At 35.3% G+C, this 23,805-nt stretch overlaps 2 protein-coding genes across 10 annotated transcripts in view; one reads left to right on the forward strand and one right to left on the reverse strand.

Annotated features, from left to right (window-relative positions):
* Window positions 1-22,606, forward strand: part of LOC140787632 (uncharacterized) — a 44,899-nt gene extending 22,293 nt beyond the window's left edge. For 5 of the 9 annotated variants that reach the window (XM_073136657.1, XM_073136653.1, XM_073136659.1 and 2 more), the window contains 4 exons: window positions 4,653-4,723; window positions 7,203-7,409; window positions 8,674-8,767; window positions 13,724-14,202. In XM_073136657.1, the coding sequence (XP_072992758.1) occupies window positions 4,653-4,723; window positions 7,203-7,409; window positions 8,674-8,767; window positions 13,724-14,026 (675 nt within the window). In that variant the 3' untranslated portion in view covers window positions 14,027-14,202. Of the gene's footprint in view, window positions 1-4,652; window positions 4,724-7,202; window positions 7,410-8,673; window positions 8,768-12,503; window positions 12,640-13,703; window positions 14,203-22,267 lie in introns of those variants that run through there. The other 4 variants (XM_073136654.1, XM_073136655.1, XM_073136660.1 and 1 more) reach the window with 4 other exon arrangements.
* LOC140787634 (LIM domain-containing protein WLIM1-like) lies at window positions 19,570-21,937 on the reverse strand. Its single transcript, XM_073136663.1, has 5 exons — window positions 21,263-21,937; window positions 20,654-20,750; window positions 20,537-20,580; window positions 20,306-20,389; window positions 19,570-19,875 (listed from the first exon to the last, which is right to left on the reverse strand). Exons 1-5 carry the CDS (start codon window positions 21,395-21,397, stop codon window positions 19,675-19,677), a joined length of 561 nt encoding a protein of 186 aa, XP_072992764.1. The 5' UTR covers window positions 21,398-21,937; the 3' UTR covers window positions 19,570-19,674.
* Window positions 22,607-23,805: the final 1,199 nt, after the last annotated feature.

Below are 23,805 nucleotides of genomic sequence, written 5' to 3' on the forward strand. Positions count from 1 at the left end.
TTCTGATATTAATGCAGTTAGGTGACTAATTTTATCTCTTTAGAAGCTCTTGCCCATGTACCCAAATTTCTTATGGTTTCGGAAAAATGTGGTCATGATCTTATAAAAGGAGCTTTTAATGACCTTGTATATTGCACTAGAATATCTTGTGTAGAGATAATTAGGTAGTTCACCTGTTCTCTTCTCTGCTTAGAAGTATTGGTATTCACGGTGTTCCTATTCTCTGGATAAAATTTATGGTCTCTTTTTCCAGCATTGTGGAGGTTCTTCCCTTGGGTGCTTAACACATGGTTGCAGTTACTTTTGGGTATCTATTCTAATATGTCTGGAAGAAGCTCTTTAGTTACTTTGAGATATAACTGTGAACTACTTGCAGTTGTATCTGGACATGAATTCTTGATAAACTATGACAAATTTCTTCCTCAGTTACTCTTTAGTATATGTTGACTTATTTAGAGATTGTACAATTTATGGCTTTATGCTATTAATGAGAAAGAGTAGAGATTTTTTTTTTCCCATAATAAATGCTAAGAACATATAAATAGGAGGGAATTTGCAAAGAAATTAAGAAACAAGCAAGACACCAAAGTATTGAGGTAAGGGTCCTACAAATAATTAAGTATTGTCCCACTAGCTCTGATTCTATACGGGTAGAGTATTGCAATACTTTCTCGTATCCGCCCATGCCAACACTTTTTACTAGGTATTGTACATATCTTACCTAAAAAGGACATGATTTGGGGTCTATTTCATTTCTTCTAATACTCTTTTTGTCTTTAGGTGCTTGATCTATACAAATTGCACTTTAAATATCAAAATAGAAGCAAGAGTTCAGATTTTTTCTTAAGTTATTTGCCACAATTTGAAAAAATAAATAAAAAGAATCAGGGAAAATCATCAAATTACAATTTAACTGGTGTGTTGTTTATCAACCACATATTATTAAAAATTGTAATTATATGAAATTGGCAAGTGTTACGGCAATATCCAGTGCTAAAAGCCTAGAAGACTTCAATTTATCCTGCAAACCTATTTTTAGGCGCTAAAACAAATTTAAAGATAGCTTTCCAATCATATTGGGACCAATCATTATGCTGATGGCACATAGGCTCGACACAGCACGACACCTGCCACATATATATCATGCCAACCCGTGGCTGGCATGTCCTATTATAAACACAATAATAGCAACTTGACCGAAATTGTCGAAGTGGCTATAGCAACTTGAGACTGTAAATAAGTATATGTATCAAATATTCTTCTTTTTTCAGGAACAATGTTATATACTTAGTCAATCTGACACCTTAATGTCAACTATAATAAATAATCAAAGAGGACAATTTCCTTATTTTTCGTGATGCTGAATCTTAAATTAGATAGAATCATGCCTAGGATAGTCAATTGAGGAAAAATCTCATATCTTGTAATCAAGTGACACCCGAACTCTAAACATGTGCATGGCATGAGTCCACACGACACGTACATAGCACCTGACTATTTAATTAGTTACTGACAATCAACTAAACCTGTAGCAACATCATGATTTCATCCACAACATCTAAACTAAGAATAATTCAAGTCTAATTGTCAATAGCATACAGATAACCCTACTTGGGCCCCACACAGGTTACAACACATCATCAAGAGCTTTATACCACAACATATACACAACAGTGTATATACATAATTATACAAGTACAAAGTCACATGCTATAATATAAGACAAGGATAAAGACACACTTTGAGGATGTCTACTAATACATCAGATAAGATAACTCATCTAACGCATAATACTAACCACACACTACTCTTCACCTACCGACAAGATCCCTAAGGGAGTATCCTGCTCCTCTCGTTCACTTGGTTTTCGGAAGGGAGAAAACAAAGAGAGTCATGAGCTAAAGGCTCAGTGAATAGACCTTATCCCGAATCAATGATGCCAAATAGAGAGTAAATCATGTACTAGATAATATGAATCAGAAAGCAGCATGATGCCATTTATGAGCATGTATATATATGTATCCTCAATGACATACATATATGAACGAAGTCAATTCTCATGAATGAACACATTATATCCTCAACCAAAAGTATATCACATGATGAAATTACCATATAACATCCCTGAATATAACAACATATCGTGTATAACAATTATGATCCAATGATACTAATTATATCAATGATGATGCATGATGCATGTCAATCACTAGATAATTGTATATGTCAGAGGCTGATATAATCTATATTTCTCTCACTATCACAATCATCTGTCTCAACTCTGAATATCATCCACCATGCTGGACTACGGTATCTGGCCCCAAACTCGATACACACCATGTCACAAGCTCATAGCATACTCTGTCATACGGTAAGAGTATCTCTGTAGGTAAATCATACGCTGCCATACGCTAAGGGTATCTCAGAAGAAAGTAATCATACCCTGCCATATGCTAAGGGTATACTAATGATAGTTGTACCCTGTCATACGCTAAGAGTACAACCATCAGTCATCACCATACTCTGCCATACGCTAAGAGTATGCCCAGTATCAATCCGGACCAGATACCGTTCCAGCCATCGCATCATATCATATCACATCACATACACATGTACTTTTATGATTTTCTATACATGATAGATCATATGCATATATCCAGTACTGCAATAGATCATGCAACTCAAGAATTTAGGTGGTAAAGAAGCCAAGAGAAAAAAATGATGTAATGCCGACTCCAACCATGTAATTTAACACGTGTATACTTCTGTTAGTCTATCACATGCATAACCATGATGGAAATCATCTCGATATAAAACCATAACAGTATAATCATCTCTATATATCACCAATGTACTTATATCTCAGATCAGCCTAATCAAATGCATGATAAAATATGCTTGACTGAAATTATTTCTAAATAAAATCATATAATAATGCTGGAGGCCAAAACATACATGTACATAAGATATAATATATCATAATTTGAGAAAGGCGTCTAGGGGATAAGACTACTCACCACCACTGCAAATACCAAACAACCACTCGTTCACGTTGCTACGACAATGATCAAACCTCGATAGCTAAGTCTACGGGGTCTTGAACATGGGGGTCGGAATATGAAATTATTTAAGTAGTATGATGTTAGCCGTTTATCTGATTAAAATCCGTTCATGCAATATATGATCATTTAGAAGGTTTTAGAATTTCTACTTATCTTTATAACTAGCTAGATTTTTAATTACAGATAAAAATAAAAATATAAATATAAATGAAAACCTAACTATAACTATAAGTATATCTTGATTAATTAGAAATTACTTTATATAATAATAAATAAATACATAAGCCTAGTATTTTATTTGTTACAAAAATAACAATATATAATAAATTAATAGAATTACTTAAAATGTATATCATAAGAATATTAGAATATAAATCTAATAATTATAATTTACAAATCTATCTATTAATCTAATATACATATAAGTAAATAAATAAATAAATAAATATCAGTATTACCTATATTTATGTGTAATAGTTTATAACCTAATTAATCATTAATTAATTATAATTAACAATAATCATAATGATGAATATGTATTATTATTAAAATAAATAATGTCTAAATCTATTTGTATTAATTAAGACAGAAATACCTAAATAAAATAATAAATAATAAAAATTAACAAAAAAATGAGGGATCACTAGTACTAGTCCGGGCTTGGCCCCAGCACTGGCCTGCTACAGTGCTAGGCCGAGCCCAGCACTTTGCAGAAAACAATAAGAGAAGAAGCAGCTGAGGAAGAAGAAGAAATGAAGAAGGAAGAAGAAGAAGAAGAAGAGAAGAGAAGAAGGTAAGAAAGAGGAGGGAGGTGCGAACTCGGGCCGGCGGGGAGGGCCCTGGCCGCTGCTCGCCAGCCAGCGGCCGGCCTCTCGCCGACGGCTCGGCTCCGACGAGCCCAACCTTGGGCAAGAAAGAGAAAGAGAGAGAAAGAGAGAGAAAGAGAGAGAAGGAAAGAGAGGGGGAGTGAAAGGTCTCACCGGCAACGGCGACGGCTCCAGGGAAGGTGTCGGTATAGAGAGAGAGTAGAGTGAGAGGGTGGCCGAGAGAGAGACAGAGAGAGAGAGAGAGTGAGAGAGAGAGATTTAAAGAGAGAGAGAGAAGGCGGTGGAGGAGGAGTAGTGGCGGCGCCGGGGCCTGCCGCGGCCAGCTGGCCGCGGGCGCGTGGCGCCCCACCATGCAAGCACACGAGGCTGGCCACAGTGTGGCCGGTCGCGTCGTGCCCATAATTAAATTTTTTTATTAACTCTACTTGGGTTATTACAACTTGAATATGAGTTACTAACTGGAACCAAGATGCTCAATATGGCATTTGTTGATTTATCTATTAGTTTTGATCCTTCTCTCACTGGGGCTTGTTTCTTTTGTTTTTTTTACATGTACTCTCTTGCTTATAATACTATTTTGTAGTAGTTTGTTGTGATTCTATAGTCACTTTTAAGTTTTCATGCACATACAAAAATATATCTGAAATCTGAAACCTTTGCTTTTGACTGTTTTGGTAAAACTACATATTTCTTTTGCTTAATAGTCAATATGCTTGCTTACTTCTCTCAAACGTTTCAACTAATTCCAGTTTTTATATATTAGGTTACTGATGAAAAGGTAAAAGCTCTTACTGAATTGGCAAACCTAAAGCAAGAATATCAACTGTTGCAAGAGTATGATTTTTTTTTAATCCCTTTTTTTTGTTTTGAAGAAAAACATATTAGACATTGTTTTTCTTTGGTATTCTCTCTGGCACTATAACATAAAATTCATGTGTCCTAATTAATTGTATTCCCTCTGGCACTATAATATAAAAGTCATGTGTACTATTTAATTGTATTCCCTCTGGCACTATAACATAAAATTCATGTGTACTAATTAATCTCTTTCACTAGTGTTATAAGAAATTGGATATAAGAGTATCTGTTATATAAGTGGTATAATTGTGAAAGGGCCTATGCATTATCTATTCTTTGCTGCTTTTGATGTATGTCCATTATTAGGGTCGCATATAAGATGTGGATGAGAGAATTTACTTTGGTTCTGCGCTTCTGTAACCAGTTATTGACTAGACATCAATTAATTAAATAATAAGGATATTAACCCACTAAGAAAGCTTGTCAAGCACAGTGCCCAAATATGAGCAAACTTGGAAATGCAATCTGAAGAAAGAAGTAGATGACACATATGTAGTGCCAAAAAATTTAGAAAAACTTTTATTCTAACAAATAAAGAAAAGATGTATAATGACCATGGTTCCAAGTTTTGACCGATCTTGAGTGGGATCGGCTGAAACGGATCAGGATTGGCCATAGGGCTTGGTCTGGTATTGACCGATACCCGACTCGTCTCAGGTTAGGATTGGCCATATTGGTTGAAACAGACCAAAATCGGGAGAGAGAAAGGGAGAAAGAGAGGGAGGAGTAAGAAAAAAAAAAGAGAAAGAGAGAGGAGAGTAAGAGATAAAGAAAGCTCATCGGAGGGAGTGAGAGAGAAAATATATTGTTAGAGCTTGTCAAAAAAGCATCGCCGGAGAAGAATCGAAAAGGGAGAGATTGAGAGATCGAGAGAGAGAGAGAGGAGGGAATTGCAGAGGGAGAGATCGAGAGAAAAAAGGAGTCGATGAGGGAGGAGAGTTAGTGGGGGAGAGAGAGAGGAGAGAGAGAGGAGAGTGAATCAGAGAGAGAGAGAGAGATCGAGAGAAGGGAGTCAGTGAGGGAGAGGGAGAGGTAGTAGGAAAGAGAGAGGCAATGGGAGAGTTAATAAGAGAGTTACTTGGAGAGAGGGCAAGTTACTGGGAGAGAAAATTAATAAGAGAGTGAGAGTGAGAGAGAGTGTTTGATAAGAGAAAGTTAGTGAGGGAGAGATTTTTTTTATTTGTATGAGAGGGAGAGAAGGTGTGAGCAGTAGAAAGAGAGATAGAGATTGAGAAAATAATATATATTTTTGGTTTTTAGATTTTATATATGAATAATTTATATTTATATCTTATTATTATTTAAAAGTTTAAAATTTTTCTATATTTAAAAATTATTTTAAAATACAAACTGATACAAATGGCCAATACGGCCAATACGTATCGTTTTTGAATAGCCAATCCCAATCTCGATTTTGATACTTGGAATCTCGGTGATGACACCAGTTATTACTTTTGCAATTAAAATATTCTAACTATTCACTATGACAGATTAATCTTAGAATAGCTTGAAGCATTTAGGGAGTCTAAGAAGCAACGGAATGAGGACCTAAAATATAATGGAAAAAAATTAGAGGAAAGGTAGGAGCTAAACATGGACTTAGATAATTTCTACTCTCCATATGTTTTCTGTGTTATATTACCCTTTTGGGTGGCCACTCATACATTGACTCGGGTGAGGATCAAGGAGACCATATTTACCCGAGTTCGCTCCTTGCCTAAACCCTAAACCCTAAACCCTAAACCCTAAACCCTAAACCTTAAGACCCCTAATCCTAAATACTAAACCATCAAGCTTTTTGGATCTGTTTTTTTCCCCTTTAATTTGGTTCTCCTGAAAAGGAGAATCTAGATTGAAGAGTAGAACTCATTTTAAGGCTCTTTTGAAGTATAGAATAAAAGGAAGAAGATGAGGCTCATCTAATTATCAATTCCCTCAATTAATACCTCTTTGACACATTACTTTTATTTTCACAAGAACTCTACATGATATTACTGATCAACACTAATAAACATCAGACTAACCATAATTTGTAAAGAATGCTATGATACCATACATTGCTGGTTCAGTAAATTGGGAAATGATCTGTAATATGCCTAAGATTGCTAAATGGACAAGATATTAGGAACCTAGGGTCCATGAAGATCAGAACTTCTAAAAGGTTAAAGTATCTGATGTCTGTCACAATGATTGAGGATAATTAGCAAAAGCTGTAAGCATCGAAAGGAATACTAGAGATTCAATGATTACTGACCAATTTTAGACTGTTAGCAAATTCTTCAGTTTCTGTCATGTATGTTTGCTTCTTCTGGTTTTACATGTTCTACACTTCTACTTGTCTGATATCTATGCTTTAGGGGGCAGTCGCTTCTCTCAGGATTTTATTTGCTTGTATGCATAACTAATGCTGCTTGAATAGGCATAAGAATTAGATTAACCTTTGGCAAACTTCTAGGAAATATGGCAATTACAATGCTGTTGAGCCTGTCCGAAGCATTGGTGCCCATGAGCAAGAAGGGAAACTGAAGAGTCTTTTCAAAAAGACATACTTAAACCGGTGGATAAGAAAGGATCTTAGCCAGTATGAGACGGATGTGCAGGAAAGCTCTGAAAGGAATAGACCCACCATTAGAACGGATGGATATTCTGTAGATCTCGCAAGGTTAGTAGTGATATGTTGTATTAATTGCTACCATATATGGCACTGAAATCTTTTCCTCTATTTGTTTTATATTCGTTCAAGATTCATTTGATGACATAGGATGATGAATACTAATAAATCTAATACATTATAAACTGGAGAAGCTTTTGGAGTGATGCAAGTATGCAACAATATGAGAGAGAGGGTGGAAGTTATGTTAATTATTTGCTAAAAATATATCTAGCCATATTCTGACTTGGAGAGAGAGAGCGAGAGATAATGAGGGGGAGACAGAGATACAAGATGTTAATTTTTTGGTAAAAGATTTCTAGCCACAATCCCCTCGAGATTGGAAAATCCACATTTTGAGGTGGACAAATGTTAAATCTTTTACAAAAAGAGATACTGTTTTCCAGATCCCAAGAAGGAACCTTTGGCAATTGCACACTGCCTTTAAATTTCATTTATTAGGAGACCCACTTTTGAAATTAAAAATACGTGTAAGACCAAGAAGCGTCTGAGATCTAGTAATTAGTAATTTTGACAATTTGTTTGTATATTTTAAAGTTGTAATTATATAATTCAGAAAATTTTGTATTTAATACTGTACCTTTTAACGTATTTGTGATTTACACACTACATTTTTATATTTGTAAATCATACCTTACATTTTATAAAATATTTGTAGAACATACTCTATTGTTAGATCCATTAACTGAACTCAACTAGACTCGCAGTTTAGCTATCTAAGGATATTACCAAAATACCCTTAAGCTAAATCCACCTCCTTATTTTGATTTTAGCTTTTGGGTTTTCTATTCTTTCTTGAATACTGGAGAAGAGAGGGAGATTCAAACCAATAGTGAGGCAAAGATTTTTGTAGCGACTAGTGAGCGTCTTGGTTACATTTTTGATGTGCCATTCTTTTGGCTAAAGAAGAAGAAGATTAGGACATTTTAGTAGACAACATATTGATCTTGATTGATCATTCCTTTTATACGCCATTTGCCTAGAGCATCTTAGTTTAAAGCTAGCCCAAGGTGTGTTATGCAAATATTTTGTAAGACGTACGGGGTGATTTACAAATATTCAAAACATATTGGGTGAACAGAAAATATTTGAAAATGTAGGGTGTTAAATACAAACTTCTTTGTAATTTTGTATTCCTGCGTAGAAAAATCCTAGCTACTATACCAGCATGTACTATTGAGGTAAATTCTGACTCCAATTTATGATAATGCTGAGATGTGGAGATGATTTTGCTCATTGTTTTACTCTATTAAAGGTTAAAAATTGAGAATGCCGCCCTTCAAGAAAGCATAGCAAACATGGAACACCTCACTTCTTCTGTTCATAGACTACATATTCTACTTTTGAAGGTTAGTTCTTCACCTTTGTTTTCGTTTCTTGGAAAATTTGAAAATATCACTGCTACCATATGCATATAATTTAGTACAGTAGTTTGACATCCATGCTGTACTTGTCAGACATAAGGGAAACTATTTGCTTTATCTCTCAAACATTTTGTTGGTTTCATGAGGAAATGCATGTCTTAGCCCTACAGGTTGGTATAATTATGAGTCAATTTACTTCATTAACTACAAAGACATCATGTTAGTGATCTACATTTTTGTCCAACGATGGCGGTACCACAGGCACGGACCGTGCCGACCACTGACCGACACGGCACGGCACGGCACGTGCCGTAAGAAGAGAAAAAAAATAGATACTCACCTTCGCCGTCGTCGCTCGCCGATCGCCGTCGCCGCTTTGCTGCTCTCGATCGCCGTCATCATCGCCGTCGGGTGCCCTAGCCCAGAGGGAGAAGAGACCGAGAGAGAGTGAGAGAGAAACTAAGAGAGAGAGAGATCGAGAGAGAGAGTGAAACTTAAGTTGCGGATCCGGATAATAAGATCTTTACAGAGAGTTGATTGTTGTGGACCTTGTGAAGAACTACAAGATGAACAAATAACTTTGACAATTGAATCTACTACAACTTAGTTGAGTTTTTGAACAAAGTGCTGGTATAGTAAAAAAATATTTTCCAAAGTAGTGTGCTGTTCAAACTATTTTCAAAACTAGTACAATAATGAAATTGTTGTCTCAGATATCAATTCTTAGTAAATTAATCAGTTTTTTAATAGGCTAAAATATAAAGAAAATGTTTAGATTATCGTAACTTTGCGCTGGGTTAATTCGTTTTGGTAATAAAATGTTGTTGTGAAGATATAGAAAAGATCTATAAGATGGAATAACGTAGTGATTCTCCTGGACCAACTGCGCTTAAAATTGCAAAATAAAGACCATAGCTCTTTCAAATTTTAATTTCAAATTTATTATATAATAGTTTATAAATCACATTCTCTAAAAGCGTTTTATATAAAAACAATGGTGAAAAGAAATTCGTTATCTAAGACAACGATTTTTCTAACAATTTTTACTGTATTAGAAAATTAATTAATCCACCTAAAATCATTGTCTAAGATTGCAATTTCATTGTTGTACTAGTTTAACAAATAATTTGAATAGTGATGTACTTTAGGAAATAATTTATGCTGTAGCAATACTTTGGTAAAAAACTCCAACTTAGTTGACCATCTTGTATCTTTTTTATTAGGATTTGTGACCCTTGTATATATACTTTGTGTTGTGTACCGTAGGTTTGGCCTTGTTTGGTTTGAGGCTAAGCTCCGAACTCGATTAGTTAGTTTTATTTATTAATTTTAATTTTTTGGAGAGTAAACTTGATTAGATATGAAAAAGATATAAAGATGTTTGATTATTGAACCAGTTCAGAGGGGTCCCTAAACTCAAAGCAAACAAGACCTAATTGTCCTTGGTTGATATAGCGCAACCTAGGAGTTGGACCTAATATGTATGAAGTAAATGCATTCACAAATTAAATATGCTATGATATGCTAAGATGGAAACCTAAAGCTATGTGATGCAAATTATATGATTCTGAGATGAAGTAAAATAAATTCAGCAATAAAATAATTAAAGACAACAGTAAAGTAACTAATAGTTTCCAAAGAAATTCAGAGTAGTTGTGATGGTGTAGTCACTATCCATTTCTGCTTAATTCCTTGAGATACAATTCAAAGTCCACACATTGAATATTTAGCGGGTATCTATCCAATCACTTATATTACCAAGTATTGTTAACCTATAGACATTTTAGAAAGATTTCTTTGACTTTTTTCTTAGGTGGCTGATGTAGGTATGGTTTAATCCCAGATCTGTAAAGAGATCAGTTCTAAAAGCAAGTTGGGGCTGTTTGATGGTGTTGGTTTGGTTAAACCTTATACTAAAAGGTACCAGGTTTTGGGGAGTTTTCATGCTGCAGATCATAGTTTGTAGATTGGGTCTAGACCGCAGATTGTATAACAGGTTAGACAGCACAGATGAAGTAGGGCTCTTGGACTATAGGACGTGAGTTTAGGTCTGGAGGACCTATGGTTGTGCAGGAAATAACATCCAACAGCAGTAAAAAGCAACAGAAAAAAAATATAGGTACGGAAATAAGAGAAAAGAAGAACAAGAAAAAGAGAGAAGCCCAGACTCAGTCCAAAGGGATTCACACCCTGTGGCTATGCTTCATGTGAAGAACTTGGAAAAGAATTTCCGCCGATATTATTATTTTTAATTTAAAAAAATCCCATACAAGTATGGCTAATTCCTCTAAATAGGGATTCTCATTCCCAACCTGACTATTTTGCCTTGACTTATACTTCTTATTATAAGTAAATCAGTAATAAACCTAATTTGCTTCAGGTAGACTCAAAATAAACCCAAATCCAAAACAATTCAACTTGGCCCGTCATTCTAGAATCCAAATGACTCAATCGAAGATCAAATTCAGATCTTACAAAGATCAAATGGATCAACATAAATGAAATCCCTGTATCATAGCCTCTATTTGATATGAAGTTTCCATCGTTGCACATCCGAAGGCTTGGATATTTCTTCAGACAATGCACACGAGCGTGGAAGCCGTATTGATCTTTATCATTGGTCCTTAACTTAATGCACTTTCTGCTATCTATCTACTTCTCAATCAATTTATAGTAAAATTCACTATTCTTTTCTAGACTTTTAGTGCTAAATCACAGCAAGACCCTTATATGAGATTGATGCATGTGGGACATTTTTTGTGTGAGATTATAAACATTCTTTGGGACAAAGGTATATTATTTGAATAAAAGGGTTAGGAGAAGTACAAGTGTCAAACAAATTGCTTCTTGAATGATATTTCTAACATTTCCCGAGTTCCAGTTTTGGTTGGTTTCATTTTTTATCACTAGAAAACAAATGAAAATTTTGGCCGTAAAAGATTAGTTTCAACCTATAGTGGTCTAAAATCTAGTCAAAAAACTGGCAATGTCACTGGATTCGGCTTTGATCAACAAGTTTCTAGTTTCTACCTTAGATTTCAATAAGGCACTGTTCTGTCTCAAATTCCAAAAATTGAAAATCAGATTTATTCAGTCACTTTGAAAAAATTTCACTGAACAATTAAATCAGTTTTTGAAAAAAATGACAAGTTATGTTTGATCAATTAGATCTGGCTCGAAATTAATTTGAAACTAGTAGAGCTGTCAAGCAGTAGGTAGGTTGTCAAGCTTGATCAGTTTTATTTGAAAGCAGTCAAGCTTGATCAATTAGATTAAGATCGAAATTTATTTCAAGCTGAGCTGGAGCATAGGCTGGCTCAATCGAGCTTGTCTTGAGAAGGCTTGATTTATATTTATTAATATATATTATAAATAATATATAAATTTCAATTTGCTTACATGATTTAATTTTATTAATTGTAGACCATCCAAGATTCAATTCAAGTTACAATCAAGTAGGGGTGTAAACGAGCCGTACCTGAGCGAGCTGGCTGCTGCTCAGGCTCGGCTCGAAATTAATTTTGAGCTTCTTTATTGGGCTCAGGCTCGGCTCGCCTCAGCTCGAGCCGAGCCTGAGCCGAGCCCGAGTCTGAAACAAGCCTATTGAGGAGGAGGAATTAAATTGAATTAAATTTAATTTCTCCTAAAGATAAATTTTAGGAATTAAATTGAAATCTTTTGGCACAAGATATTGGAGGACGATAGAGGATACCTCTTGCAGGCCAATGGAAGAGGATGACGCGGCGGCTTAGAGAAGGAAGGTGAGGCGGAGCTTAGAGGAGACTACTGCCACGAGAGGAGGATGACGCGGTGGCGACGGCTTGGAGAAGGAAGGTGAGGCGGAGCTTAGAGGAGAACACTGTCACGGGAGGAGGACGACGCGGCAGGCGACTTGGAGAAGGAAGGTGAGAACTTAGATTTGGGGATTATGGTTTTATAATTTACTTTTATACCGAGCCGATCGAGCCGAGCCTGAGCGAGCCAGCTTCAGCTCAGGCTCGGCTCGATATTGATTTCAAGCCTCTTTTAGCAACTCGGGCTCGGCTCAGCTCTGACCGAGCCGAGTCGAGCTGAGCCCGAGCCGGACTCGAGCTCCAGTCGAGCCGAGCCCGAGCCGAGTCCGAGCTGCTCGACAAGCTTGACACCCCTACAATCAAGTCAAGCTTCATTTGAGCTTGAATAAGGTTTGATTTGGAATAAGCTTAAATCTACTTATCAAGCAGCTCACACTTGAAATAGGCTCGATCTGAATCTAATCAATTTAAGCTTGATATTTTGGGTTAGGCTCAAACTGATTTCAATTCAAACTTGAACAAAGCTCGGCTGAATTACACCCCTAGCTGTAAGCAATACAAATAGTTTGGGAAAGGTCTTTCTTTTGCTAATTATATTCAGGTCTTCCTTTTTCTGTGTCGAGAAACAAAGTTTTAGACTGTGTTTGACTGTTTAAGAGCTCCTTGAACAAAATATTGAAGTAGTTCTACCATTCAAGTCAAGCACCTTCTGAGTTCTGATATTGCACAATCTTTTCTGAAGGGAAAGCTGTACATATGATGATACTCGCCTAACCTAGCTTGCAATTGATTCTTGTTGAGCAAGTTTAGTTAGGGAAGGTTTCTTTCAATTCTTGCTTCTGAAAAAATCTTCTGTCTTCTCTTAAAGTTTTAAGTCCATCTATGCATATGCAGATCTTTCCTTATTTTTAAATGGATGATAATGAATTATTCAATATAAATACTCCTAGCCTGTCTCTTTTTCGCCATTATTGTTGCTTCATGTATTTGTTCGAATAACATAGAACTGCTCTAGCATCTACAACCATAAGCATCTTCATATTTGTTTTAATTCTTATTGGTTTCACTTATATTTTTCCTTTTAACAACATGACCTATTAAGTAGTTGTTATTGATTTCTTGTAAAGCATTTCATATGCATTATCAGGCACATGATGATGTCAAATCAGCTCATTCAATGGAGAGTATATATGAAGCATTGAACAGTATAACTACCGAAGCAAGCCTTGTGAAGGCAGCTCTTGGCGGCGTGCTTCCTGTCAGTTGGTCTGGCGATGCATCTGATGTTATTACATATGAGAGTCTATATGAACCGACTGATTTGTCATCCAAATCCGACAAAGTAGATGCTCTCTCTGCTGCAGGACTGGAGATGGTGGAGCTCCTGATGTTAGCTTCAGGGCTTCTAAAAGAGAGCTTCATAATGAAGAATGCTGGTCCAGCTATCTGATAATCTATTTTGCTATCAGGTACTTTAGTTGGGTGCCAGCACTGTTTACAAAAAAACATGCATCTTCCAGCATCTCTTTATAGTCATACTTTTCATTGTACAACTATTTCAATGCAATTCCATATCTGTATCTTCTCTATATATTATTTAAGTCAATATATGTTGATGTAAATAGATATGCCTTGTCATAAATGAACATGCATCTTCCTTTGCATATTGATGGAAGTAGTAGACACATCTCATCTATGCTTTCATCCAATAGTCTATGATCCCCCTGGAAAAAAATAAAGAAATAAAAAAAAAAAACGCTTGTCTCCCAGCCCTCAGTCGCTCTATATTAGTTCTTCTAAGTTCCAAGAAGTGAGCATTTAGGAAACTAGGAACATCCAATAACATTTCCAAGGTAGTCTAACATGGAAGTAAAGATACTCCCCACTCAATGCTCTACTCATGCAGTCTCAAATATACTATTTTCTTGATCTCAGTGCATTTCCCTATATTTCTTAGGGAAAAGAAGACCATTAAAAGATCCCTACAAATCTCCTGGCCTATCTGTTATCAGTAAAAGTGTTTTTTAGGCATTGTATTGCTCTACTTTCATTTGCTTTCCCAATTATCTAGCTAGAAATAACTTTGCTAGTGTGGTAACAAGATGGTTTACAATTTTCAGGAAAAGAGAAGTCAGATGAAGATTTTTAGTAGTAATTATATTTATTGAATTTTCTGGAATCATGGAACAAGTAAAAAAGTAACAAAACCCAAAAAGGAAAACAGCAAAGCATGACAACTGACCTATCATGCTACAAATCTGATATCAAAAGCAAAACAGAAATGAGAAAGATGTGATGCCAAGGGTAGCATCTTAAAAGCTTGAGTAATCAAATAATTTGAGATTATTTGGACAAGTTTAATGAGACAAGTGTGGAAAAATAATCTTATGAGTTAAATATGTTTTACTTTTATGTACTTATGCTCAAAATTAATTTTCTCCTGTACTAAAACAAAGTTTCAGACGAGTCACTATATTTATAATTATACTGAGATTGTTAAATTTTCATCCAACTTAGGCTGTGTTCACTTGTGAAATAAGGCTAGAATAGGTATTACTATTTTATTTTTTATTACCAGAATAAGAGAGCTAATCTAATATAAGCTATTCTAATGTTTAGTTTAATACTAGTATAAGGAGTAATAATTATATTTGATGTGACAAAGTTGATATTAAAATATTAAAGAATAATGAATTGGAAATTTGTGATGTTTTAAACTAAATGACAAAAATACCTTTGTATGTTAAAGTAGTAGTAGTAAATAGTACTTTTTTAAAATAATATTATTTTTTATTATAATTGTCGACTTAAGATACTCTATATATCTACACTATGAGAAAATAACCATGCACTGTAGGGTAATGCGGATTATAAGCCCGCACTGCAGGTAAATAACTCAACACTCTATGCAAAATAATTATACACTAGTGGAAATAAAGAGGCACTACGATGTAATGTGGGGTTATAAGCCTGCATTGTGGGAATAACCCACACTCTATATAAAATAACTATGCACAGGAGAAATAAAAAGATACTATAGAGTAATGTGGGGAAATAAGCCTGCATTCTATGTATAGAGACACTGTGGGGTAATACGAGATTATAAGCTTGTACTGTGGGAAAATAACTCAGCACTCTATGTAAAATAATCATGCATTACAAGAAATTAAGAACATTACAGGATAATGCGGAGTTATAAGCCTGCATTGTGGGAAAAAAGTGCAGACTTAATTTTTTTAATTTTATTTTTGCAGAATTTACTAGTAAAAAAAGATGGAATCTAGGTCAGATAACCAATACTTAAAAGAAAAGATAGAAGAGAGAGAAAATCTAAACTGTAGCTAAGATGACTAGTATTTAAGAGGAGATAAAGGAGAGAGGGAATCTCAACTATAGCTGAGGTGATGTGTAATTAAGTATTATCTACTTTAGGAGTAAAATAGTAATTATGAGTTATTATCAAATTATTTTTTAAAAGTTGTATGAAATAAGATGAGAGAGAATGATGAATTATTGTATCAAAATAAGATAAGTTGTTTAGTTATTATATCATAATAAGAAGGTTTATTCTCAAATAAGCCTATTCCGATTTCATAAGTGAATGAGGGTTTAATTGAACCTACCCAAATGGTTTCCATAATTAATTTTTCCTTTAATTTTCTATATTTTATGGACCAAAATATTCTCATCTTCTTTCTTACCCTAAAAACAACAATAAAAAAAAACCTCTCTTCTTTCTCAATTCCCTCGATTCTCCTCATCACCACTTTCCTCCTTCCTTCCACTAAAGAGAGGAGTATGGTGGAGGAGGAGAGAGAGTGGCCGAGTGGTTTCCACAGCGAGTAAGGTGGTGGTTTAGAGAATAAAGGAGCTGAAGTGAGGTGAGCTAGAAGTCTTATGGTAATTTTTTTACGTTTAATTAAGTTGGATGAAAATTTTAATGGTCTCACTTTAGTCATAAGTATGGAGACCGGTTTGAAATGCTTTTTAGTATAAGAGGATAAAATAATTTTGGGTATAAGTCTAACGGGGTAAAATATATTTCTGCAGCATGACTTGACAAAAAGTGGAAATTTAACACTTACAAAGTTGCACAAAGAAGCCAAAATGGAGCTAAATGGAAGAAAAAGATCCCTATAACTAATAAAATAGTAGCTACCAAAGGCTTACCTCAGTTGTAGTAAGCTCTTAATTAAATGGAAGACGTACCTTTATTGTATAGGACAAGGTCTAGAAGTAACTTTAAGGAAGAAAAGAGAAGAGGAAATAAAGTTGCTAAATTTCGACCTATATTAAGGTCTGTTTGATCTATTTTCTTCTATGCCTTTTGTCTTTATTGTTGGTAAATAAGGGCAGATTACATGAATGTTAAGATATGCCTTCTTTTTTTTTTGTTGAAGACTTTAGATACAATTATATAGTGATAGTTTTACAATTGTAGATATTATAGTTTTCAAAATACTGAAAATAGAATAGGAAATAATATAGACTTAAGATGTTAATGCTCAATAATGTAGATATCATATTACTTAGCATATAGTTAAATATGTATATAACACATATAAGGTGCAATACAATTTTTTCTATTTGATTAGTTATATACTGATATATAATATTATGCTTAATATTAGTTTGTTTATCTTTGAAACATTAAATGTAGTATTAATGCCATATTGCCATCTATAGATTATTATTTATAATTAGGAAGTTTATTTAGAAAAAATAAAGTTTGATTTTATAAATTCTGTGATATGTTGCGAATTCCTATGATTTGCCCGAACTCAGCAAAGGGTCAATGAATCAACATAATCTAATACAATCTAACCAGCTGAAAATATTGCATCACTGGATATGGACTCAATCGATGCATGTATAAGCCGACGTCATTGAATTGGCCAGCCAATGGGCGGTTTCAAATTCACCCCTTAGTGAAGCTATACTAAAAGGATCACAATGATAATGCATGCACAAAAAGACAAACAAAGATACTACTAACACGGGACATTTAATGTGTGCTTCAGAACTCCATGGTCATTGTTTGCCAACTTCAAGTGTGACACTTATTATAAGAGCAAATTGAAACATAATATGTGACACCAAATTGTTACTAATCTTTTGATTGTGAATCAGGCAGATAAATCCGTCTTCGGTGTATCTGAAATTGTTTTTGACGACCTTGCATCTGTAAGCATTGGTTGGGAGGTGTCACGTCTGGTGGTCCAAAGATAGGGAACAATGTTAAGATACTAAATTGGTTATTTTTGGATTATGAAGGTAGGTTCAGAGAATCAGAGTGTATCAAAACCTGTCTGAAAGGTCAGTAGTGCTACTTAAGGAGAAATACAATGAGTATGGTGACTGCAATTTAATACAAGTTTATATAGACACATCATTAGTTAGAGGTACTATATTCTGGCTCTAACTAGGATAAAAAGAGATTTACTTCATCAGAATCCCACCATTCTGAATAAATTATAACCTTTTAGAGAAATCAGTGAGTTCACATGTTAGGAATGCAGGAGCTCCTGAGGGCGAATACCATCAAACCCGTCTGTCCCTTGAACAGAAAATTTCCGCCATCTACTTCAAAACAATATCTTGGACTTCGTTAAAATACTTGAGAGCAGATGTGTGGTGGATTAAAAGTCTAGAATGCTAACATGTGTGTGCAAACGCAAGGGGAGTGTTAGAATACTAAAGATTAAATTGATCATTCATATAAGATTAATAGCTTGTAACTTGTAAATGCAACTTCATTCCGTCATTATACTTGTTAATCCGCTATTAGCTTGAGATGCACCTAGCCACATATAACAGTCATCCCCTACTTCAAGAAGATGCATAAGAGTAGTTGTTTGCTCTCTCTTGATGCTTCCATAGGTTAGTTGTGGCTGGCCTATGCAGTCAGATCTGGAAAATGCAGTGGGTATTATTTCTATTGACCCAAAGATATCCGCAAGATTTTATACTGTATGCATTAACTTGAAGAGGACATGTTCTTTAACCATGCGCTGCATCTAGGGATGAAAACGGGTCGAATTAACTCCAACTCGACCCACTATCTGACCTGATTCAAGTAAAAAATTTCTACTCAACGCCGATACGAATATAATTTTTGAAGAAAAACCTAGATATTGATTCGATACGATAAAAAGCTCAGATACAGATACTGATATCGGATATCCGTTTACCTAAATATTTTTTGAATTATTAGTTTGCTTGTTTAAATAATAAATATTGATATTGTTACTAATAATGTGTTCTATATTATTTGTAGAGATTGATTTTATTAATTATATATGTATTTGACATGCAAAAGATTTGTTTTTTTACTCTTAATATTTTGTGTTAATTGTCTCAAATAATTTGTTTAAAATTTGAACTGCATTATTTAAAATACGATCCTCTAGCCAAAAATTATCTGTATCCGTTTAGTTTAGAATATTATTTTAGATTTTGTTATCTGTCTAATATTCGTAATCGAATCTATATCCGGACTCAAAATATAGATCCTACTATCCATCTGTTTTCACCTTGAGTTGCATCTTATGTTCTTTTTTCAAAATTTTCCCTTAAATGTCTTCATTCCCCTTGTTTCCTCTACTTAAAGCTCACAGAAAACTAATGAAAAGACTGTTCTCAGTGTGGCAGATGGTTACCTGCAGTTCACATCTTGTTGCCTTGTTTTATTCTCCAGTCATCTGTAGTTCACTAGTTTCAGTCCCTTTTCATTCATGGTGACCTGTTTTCATTTTCTACCTTATGCTTGACCTGACAAACAACTGTTCGGTAGACATTAATCATATGCAATTTAACACGACTATGGTATAGCAGACTACATAAGTTAGGATTTCCCAGTTCTCTTTCCACACAAACACACAAACACACAAACATATATATAGTTAGGTAGATATATATAGATAGGTAGGCAGATAGGAAAATACACATCAGCACATCTCACAAGATGCTCCACGAATGAAATTTTACATGCTGTGACTAGAATTTGTCCATCAGAGTGAACTTTTTATTTCCCATATTCAGATATTACCATTTGTGAGGAGATAAGTGGGAAACATGCATATGCCATCTAAACATAATTTAAGCCTCTGATGCTTCTGCACTTGCTGCTGCCTCACTCTCAAGTTGGCTGTAGTTCCCTTTCTCTTTGAATAGTTGGATGTGGTGGTGCTTGCAGTATAACTTTCCCTCATGTGCAATATAGTTTGAAGGGCTGATGACACATCCTCCATGTGTGCATTTGAAGCAGGCTTTATGATATGGAGTCCCATTTACTGTCACCTGTAGAGGATATAGATATTGGAATTGGTATAATATTCAATAGTATGTTATACCTAAAATTATAGGAGATCAAGTTGTACTAAGGTATAGTGTTTAAAGGCCTTTCAAGAATTACAATGAAGGTGTTTCAGTTAGGGGTTTGCATCACTACAACCAAGTTGCTTTTTCTAATTCATTACTACAACCATTTCGAAGCATTTGGCCCAGTTAATTTGGTTTTATATCATTCCAGTTGCATATAGTGAATGACAGAATAGGTTCTTAATTAAAGATCAACCATAACACATTTTGGCACCCTTACTTTGATACTAGTGACAAAATTGACCTAAATGCATGTGTTTGCACTTTGCATTTGTTGAACAATGAAGCATTGAAGAGTTAAAGTTAGATGACAATAAATAGCAACTACAATTAGAATATTGAACTTTACCCTTTCTGTTGGATACGCCGTCTTCTTGCATACTAAACATTTCTCTTTGGTGCCAGCAAATGCGCTCAAGACTTTGTTAGCATTCTGCCAAGTCTCAAGTCAGCGTCATGCATAAGATAATAGTATGCTATTATATTTCTCACTGAAGAGGTGACATGAGTTAATCTAAGCTATAGAAAGAGATCTAGAACCATAGCCAAGTGATGAGAGAATGTTGAGCAGAAGTTGTACCTCATTATCGACATTTTTCCCCTGTTTGACAACCTTTGGGGTACCTAAACCAAGGAAGAAACTTATACGACACCTGGAAGGAATGGTGTATCATAAGGTAAGCATGAATATAGTTACCCTCGAAGCTTTTATCCAAACTTCCAGTCATTTTGAAGAGCTGATCAAAGTGAGGCCTGCAATACAGAACTCCCTCGAAAGAATTATAATTTCCAAGCTGCAAAAGAAAATTGTGAAGGATACATGTAAAATCTCATTCATAGTCTGACAGATTGTTACCGATTTCCTTTCTTTTCAATTCTGTATCTGCTAATGATGCTTAAGGTTATATGATTCTCTTCACTTTTCAGTTGAAATGATACTATCATACTAATCTCTTCATAAGGATAATACACAAGTATTTATCAATGAACTTTTTATCACCATTTATGAATTAAAGGGCCTAAGCTACCATGACAGATTAATAGTTACTATAGATAGAGTCAAGCCAGTTTTTAACATGGCTCGTTTGATTACATTATATATAGAACCAGATAATTCTGATAGGAAGTGTTTCCCAATAAGTTTACTTCTGTACTCAAATTAAACAGCAGGACATCTGAATGAAAGAGAGGAAATATATCACCAAACTTCCACAAGTGAAGGTAACTACCCAGATTAAAGTTTCAGGGAAAGATATTACACTGTGAGGGATCTTAACAGAGGAAGAAGAAACGATGAAGGTTGTACCTTCAAGGTCCCTTTGCAATGGTGGCATCTGAAGCAGGCCTTGTGGTAGACTCGGTTATCAGCGGTGAGCTTATCAACCAAGTAGACAGTCTTCACGCACGCAGTGCATTTCGTCGTGGTTCCCTGGAATGCCATTACCTCCACTGTCTCTCTCCAGAAATGAATCAACTAACAGTATGAGAGGAAAAGAGACTTAGAGAGAAGGCTCTAGCTTGCTCCTACTCACCTACTCTCTCCCCCCCACAATTCTCTATATCTGTCTGTTTCCAGTGCTTAATAACGGCTATGGCCAAGTCTTCTTCATGTTCTCACTGGGCCCAGAGGACAGGCTAGCTATAATTGGGAGACAAGGAGATGGGAAGACAGGGAGGCAGAGAAAAGAGGATGGGGTCCAATTGGAGGTAGTTGTAGATAATTGCGGAAGGAGGAAGCAACTGGAAGAGAGAGAGAGAGAGGCGATGATGATTGATAGAGAGAGAATAGATAATAATGCATGAGAGAGGAGGATTTGATTCCTACTACTATACCAGCTGCATGAGTCATAGGAAACTTTGATCCAAGTACGACGCCATTTATAGACTGAGTTATTAACAATTTCTTTCCAGTAGAGAGTAGCAAGGAGGGAAGGGTACTTTGCTGTAGATTATCTAGTTCTCTTTTACCAAACGAGGCATCATGCGAAACTTGAAGACTAGAAGGTACCCCAATAATACTCATATAAATTACTTTGCGTTTTATATACAAACTAAATCGTCAAGATGGATAGTGGTTCTATATATATATATATATATATTTGGATGTTTGTAAAAGCACGTAATCAACCTTTACATACCCAAATATTGTTGATTATTGTACATAAGGAGGGCGATTAAGATTTAACTCCAAATTATGGTTGGTACTCAATTTTATTTAGCTGATCTCACACCAATAGTTTGCAGCCCTACTGGCTACCAAAGAGTTATTATTTCTATTTGTTTTTTTTATTCAACCGATGAATTATTTTAGCTTTCAGGAAGTGGGCAGGACACCCACTGCAGGATATTTCTGCAATTCGAGGTCTGACCACCGACAGCAGCTATTGCATTGCGGGCATTCTCTAATTGCTACGATGAGGTTGGAAAGTGGATTCTTATCGTAAGAATAACTGCAGCTGGAAGCTGTAGAGGAATCTAATGCTACGATCAAATTAATTTAAGGTATGGAGGAAACTAATCCGCAGACGAGAGGGGATATGAAATGTACATCAGAATCCAATGCATTTTCGTTTATCCTTTTTGACTTTCTATTTCTTTTTCGACTGTAACCAAAGGAATCCAATGGGAATAGAATCCTTCAGTTCGTTGATTTCCTTACTCGCCAGTCCTGACGCCCCTGTTTGTTGGCCACTACAAAAGATTGCTGTCTCTTACGAAACTTTCCTTTTGACTTCACACCTAAAAAGGCACGAGGTAATGCAGGTGATATTTAGCCTACCCAACTTTAAGCTGAATTAGCTCAGATCTATCAGGTCTCATCTAATGCTTCCAAATTTTATTGAGTACTAGTAAGTGTGACTATATTTTCGGAACTTATTTCTCAATAAAGTTTCATTAGTAAAAATCATCTTCATCTCCGAACAACCTTGCAGTTTACTGGGGCATTGGGGAGGATTCTTCGACTGTAGATGTCTTCAATCACCCTTTCCTAAGCAAGACTATATTTGGAGTCAATAATGAATTGATCAAGAAGGGTGGTTTTATAACTGAAAATGTCTTTGAAATTATCTATTAATGTCGACCATGGCCGACATTTTGGCTTGGCTCGTACTAAAACAATGAAAAATTAATCTCACAAAGAAAACAATGAAATCTTCTTCTTTGTTTTTTTGTTGAAGTTTTGGATGGAAGTGGGTTTGGTTGCCCATCATATTATGAATTCCACTCCTTTCATGAGAAGAGGCTATTTCCTGGGATTTGGACAGCATGCTCCTTATAAATAAACAACTTCATGTGCTCAGTAGATGGAGTAATTTGTGATGCATCTTACCCACCAACCACTTTCACAATAAAGTTCTCACACCTTTATTCACTTTGATTCTGAAGTTACTCCAGACCCTAGCTATCATTAAAGTTTGTGTGGTTTGGTAAGGGTCCAATTCCTAGAGCCATAAATCACTATAATTGAATTGAAGTGACTAGGCCAAGATATCTCGGGTCAGAGTAATAGACCCAAAAGAAAATAGGGGTATCTTGCAGAGCTAATGATATTAACAAAAGTGTCTCTTGCTCTTTGCTCCCAAGCTCCTGGATTGGGTGGACTCCCTTGATTAAACATAGGCCTCCAAATGAAAGCATAAATGCCGATGTAGATGACGTCGATTTAACTCCTTTGTTGATCGACAATCAATTTTTGGTGTAGCCTAAAACACAGACATATGTAGCAGCTCTTTGGTAGAAAGTATACTCCATAAGAGAACCTCGAATTCATATACGATAAACTCGAAGCTCCTCAACTTCTCTATAGATAGATCCTCCATCTAACCTCTGGTCCAACCATTTTAAAGT

Source organism: Typha latifolia, chromosome 4 (genome assembly GCF_019914945.1).
Source record: "Typha latifolia isolate L0001 chromosome 4, TyphaL0001v2, whole genome shotgun sequence".
In the NCBI taxonomy this organism is placed as follows: domain Eukaryota; kingdom Viridiplantae; phylum Streptophyta; class Magnoliopsida; order Poales; family Typhaceae; genus Typha; species Typha latifolia.

Excerpts from the sequence above, each read along its gene's own strand:
- LOC140787634 (XM_073136663.1), bottom strand. The coding sequence starts at position 21,397 with ATGGCATTCCAGGGAACCACGACGAAATGCACTGCGTGCGTGAAGACT. Across the intron at positions 20,581-20,653 it reads TTTGGATAAAAGCTTCGAGG|GTACCCCAAAGGTTGTCAAA; the intron begins GTAACTATATTC and ends TCCTTGGTTTAG. Across the intron at positions 19,876-20,305 it reads CGGCGTATCCAACAGAAAGG|GTGACAGTAAATGGGACTCC; the intron begins GTAAAGTTCAAT and ends TATCCTCTACAG.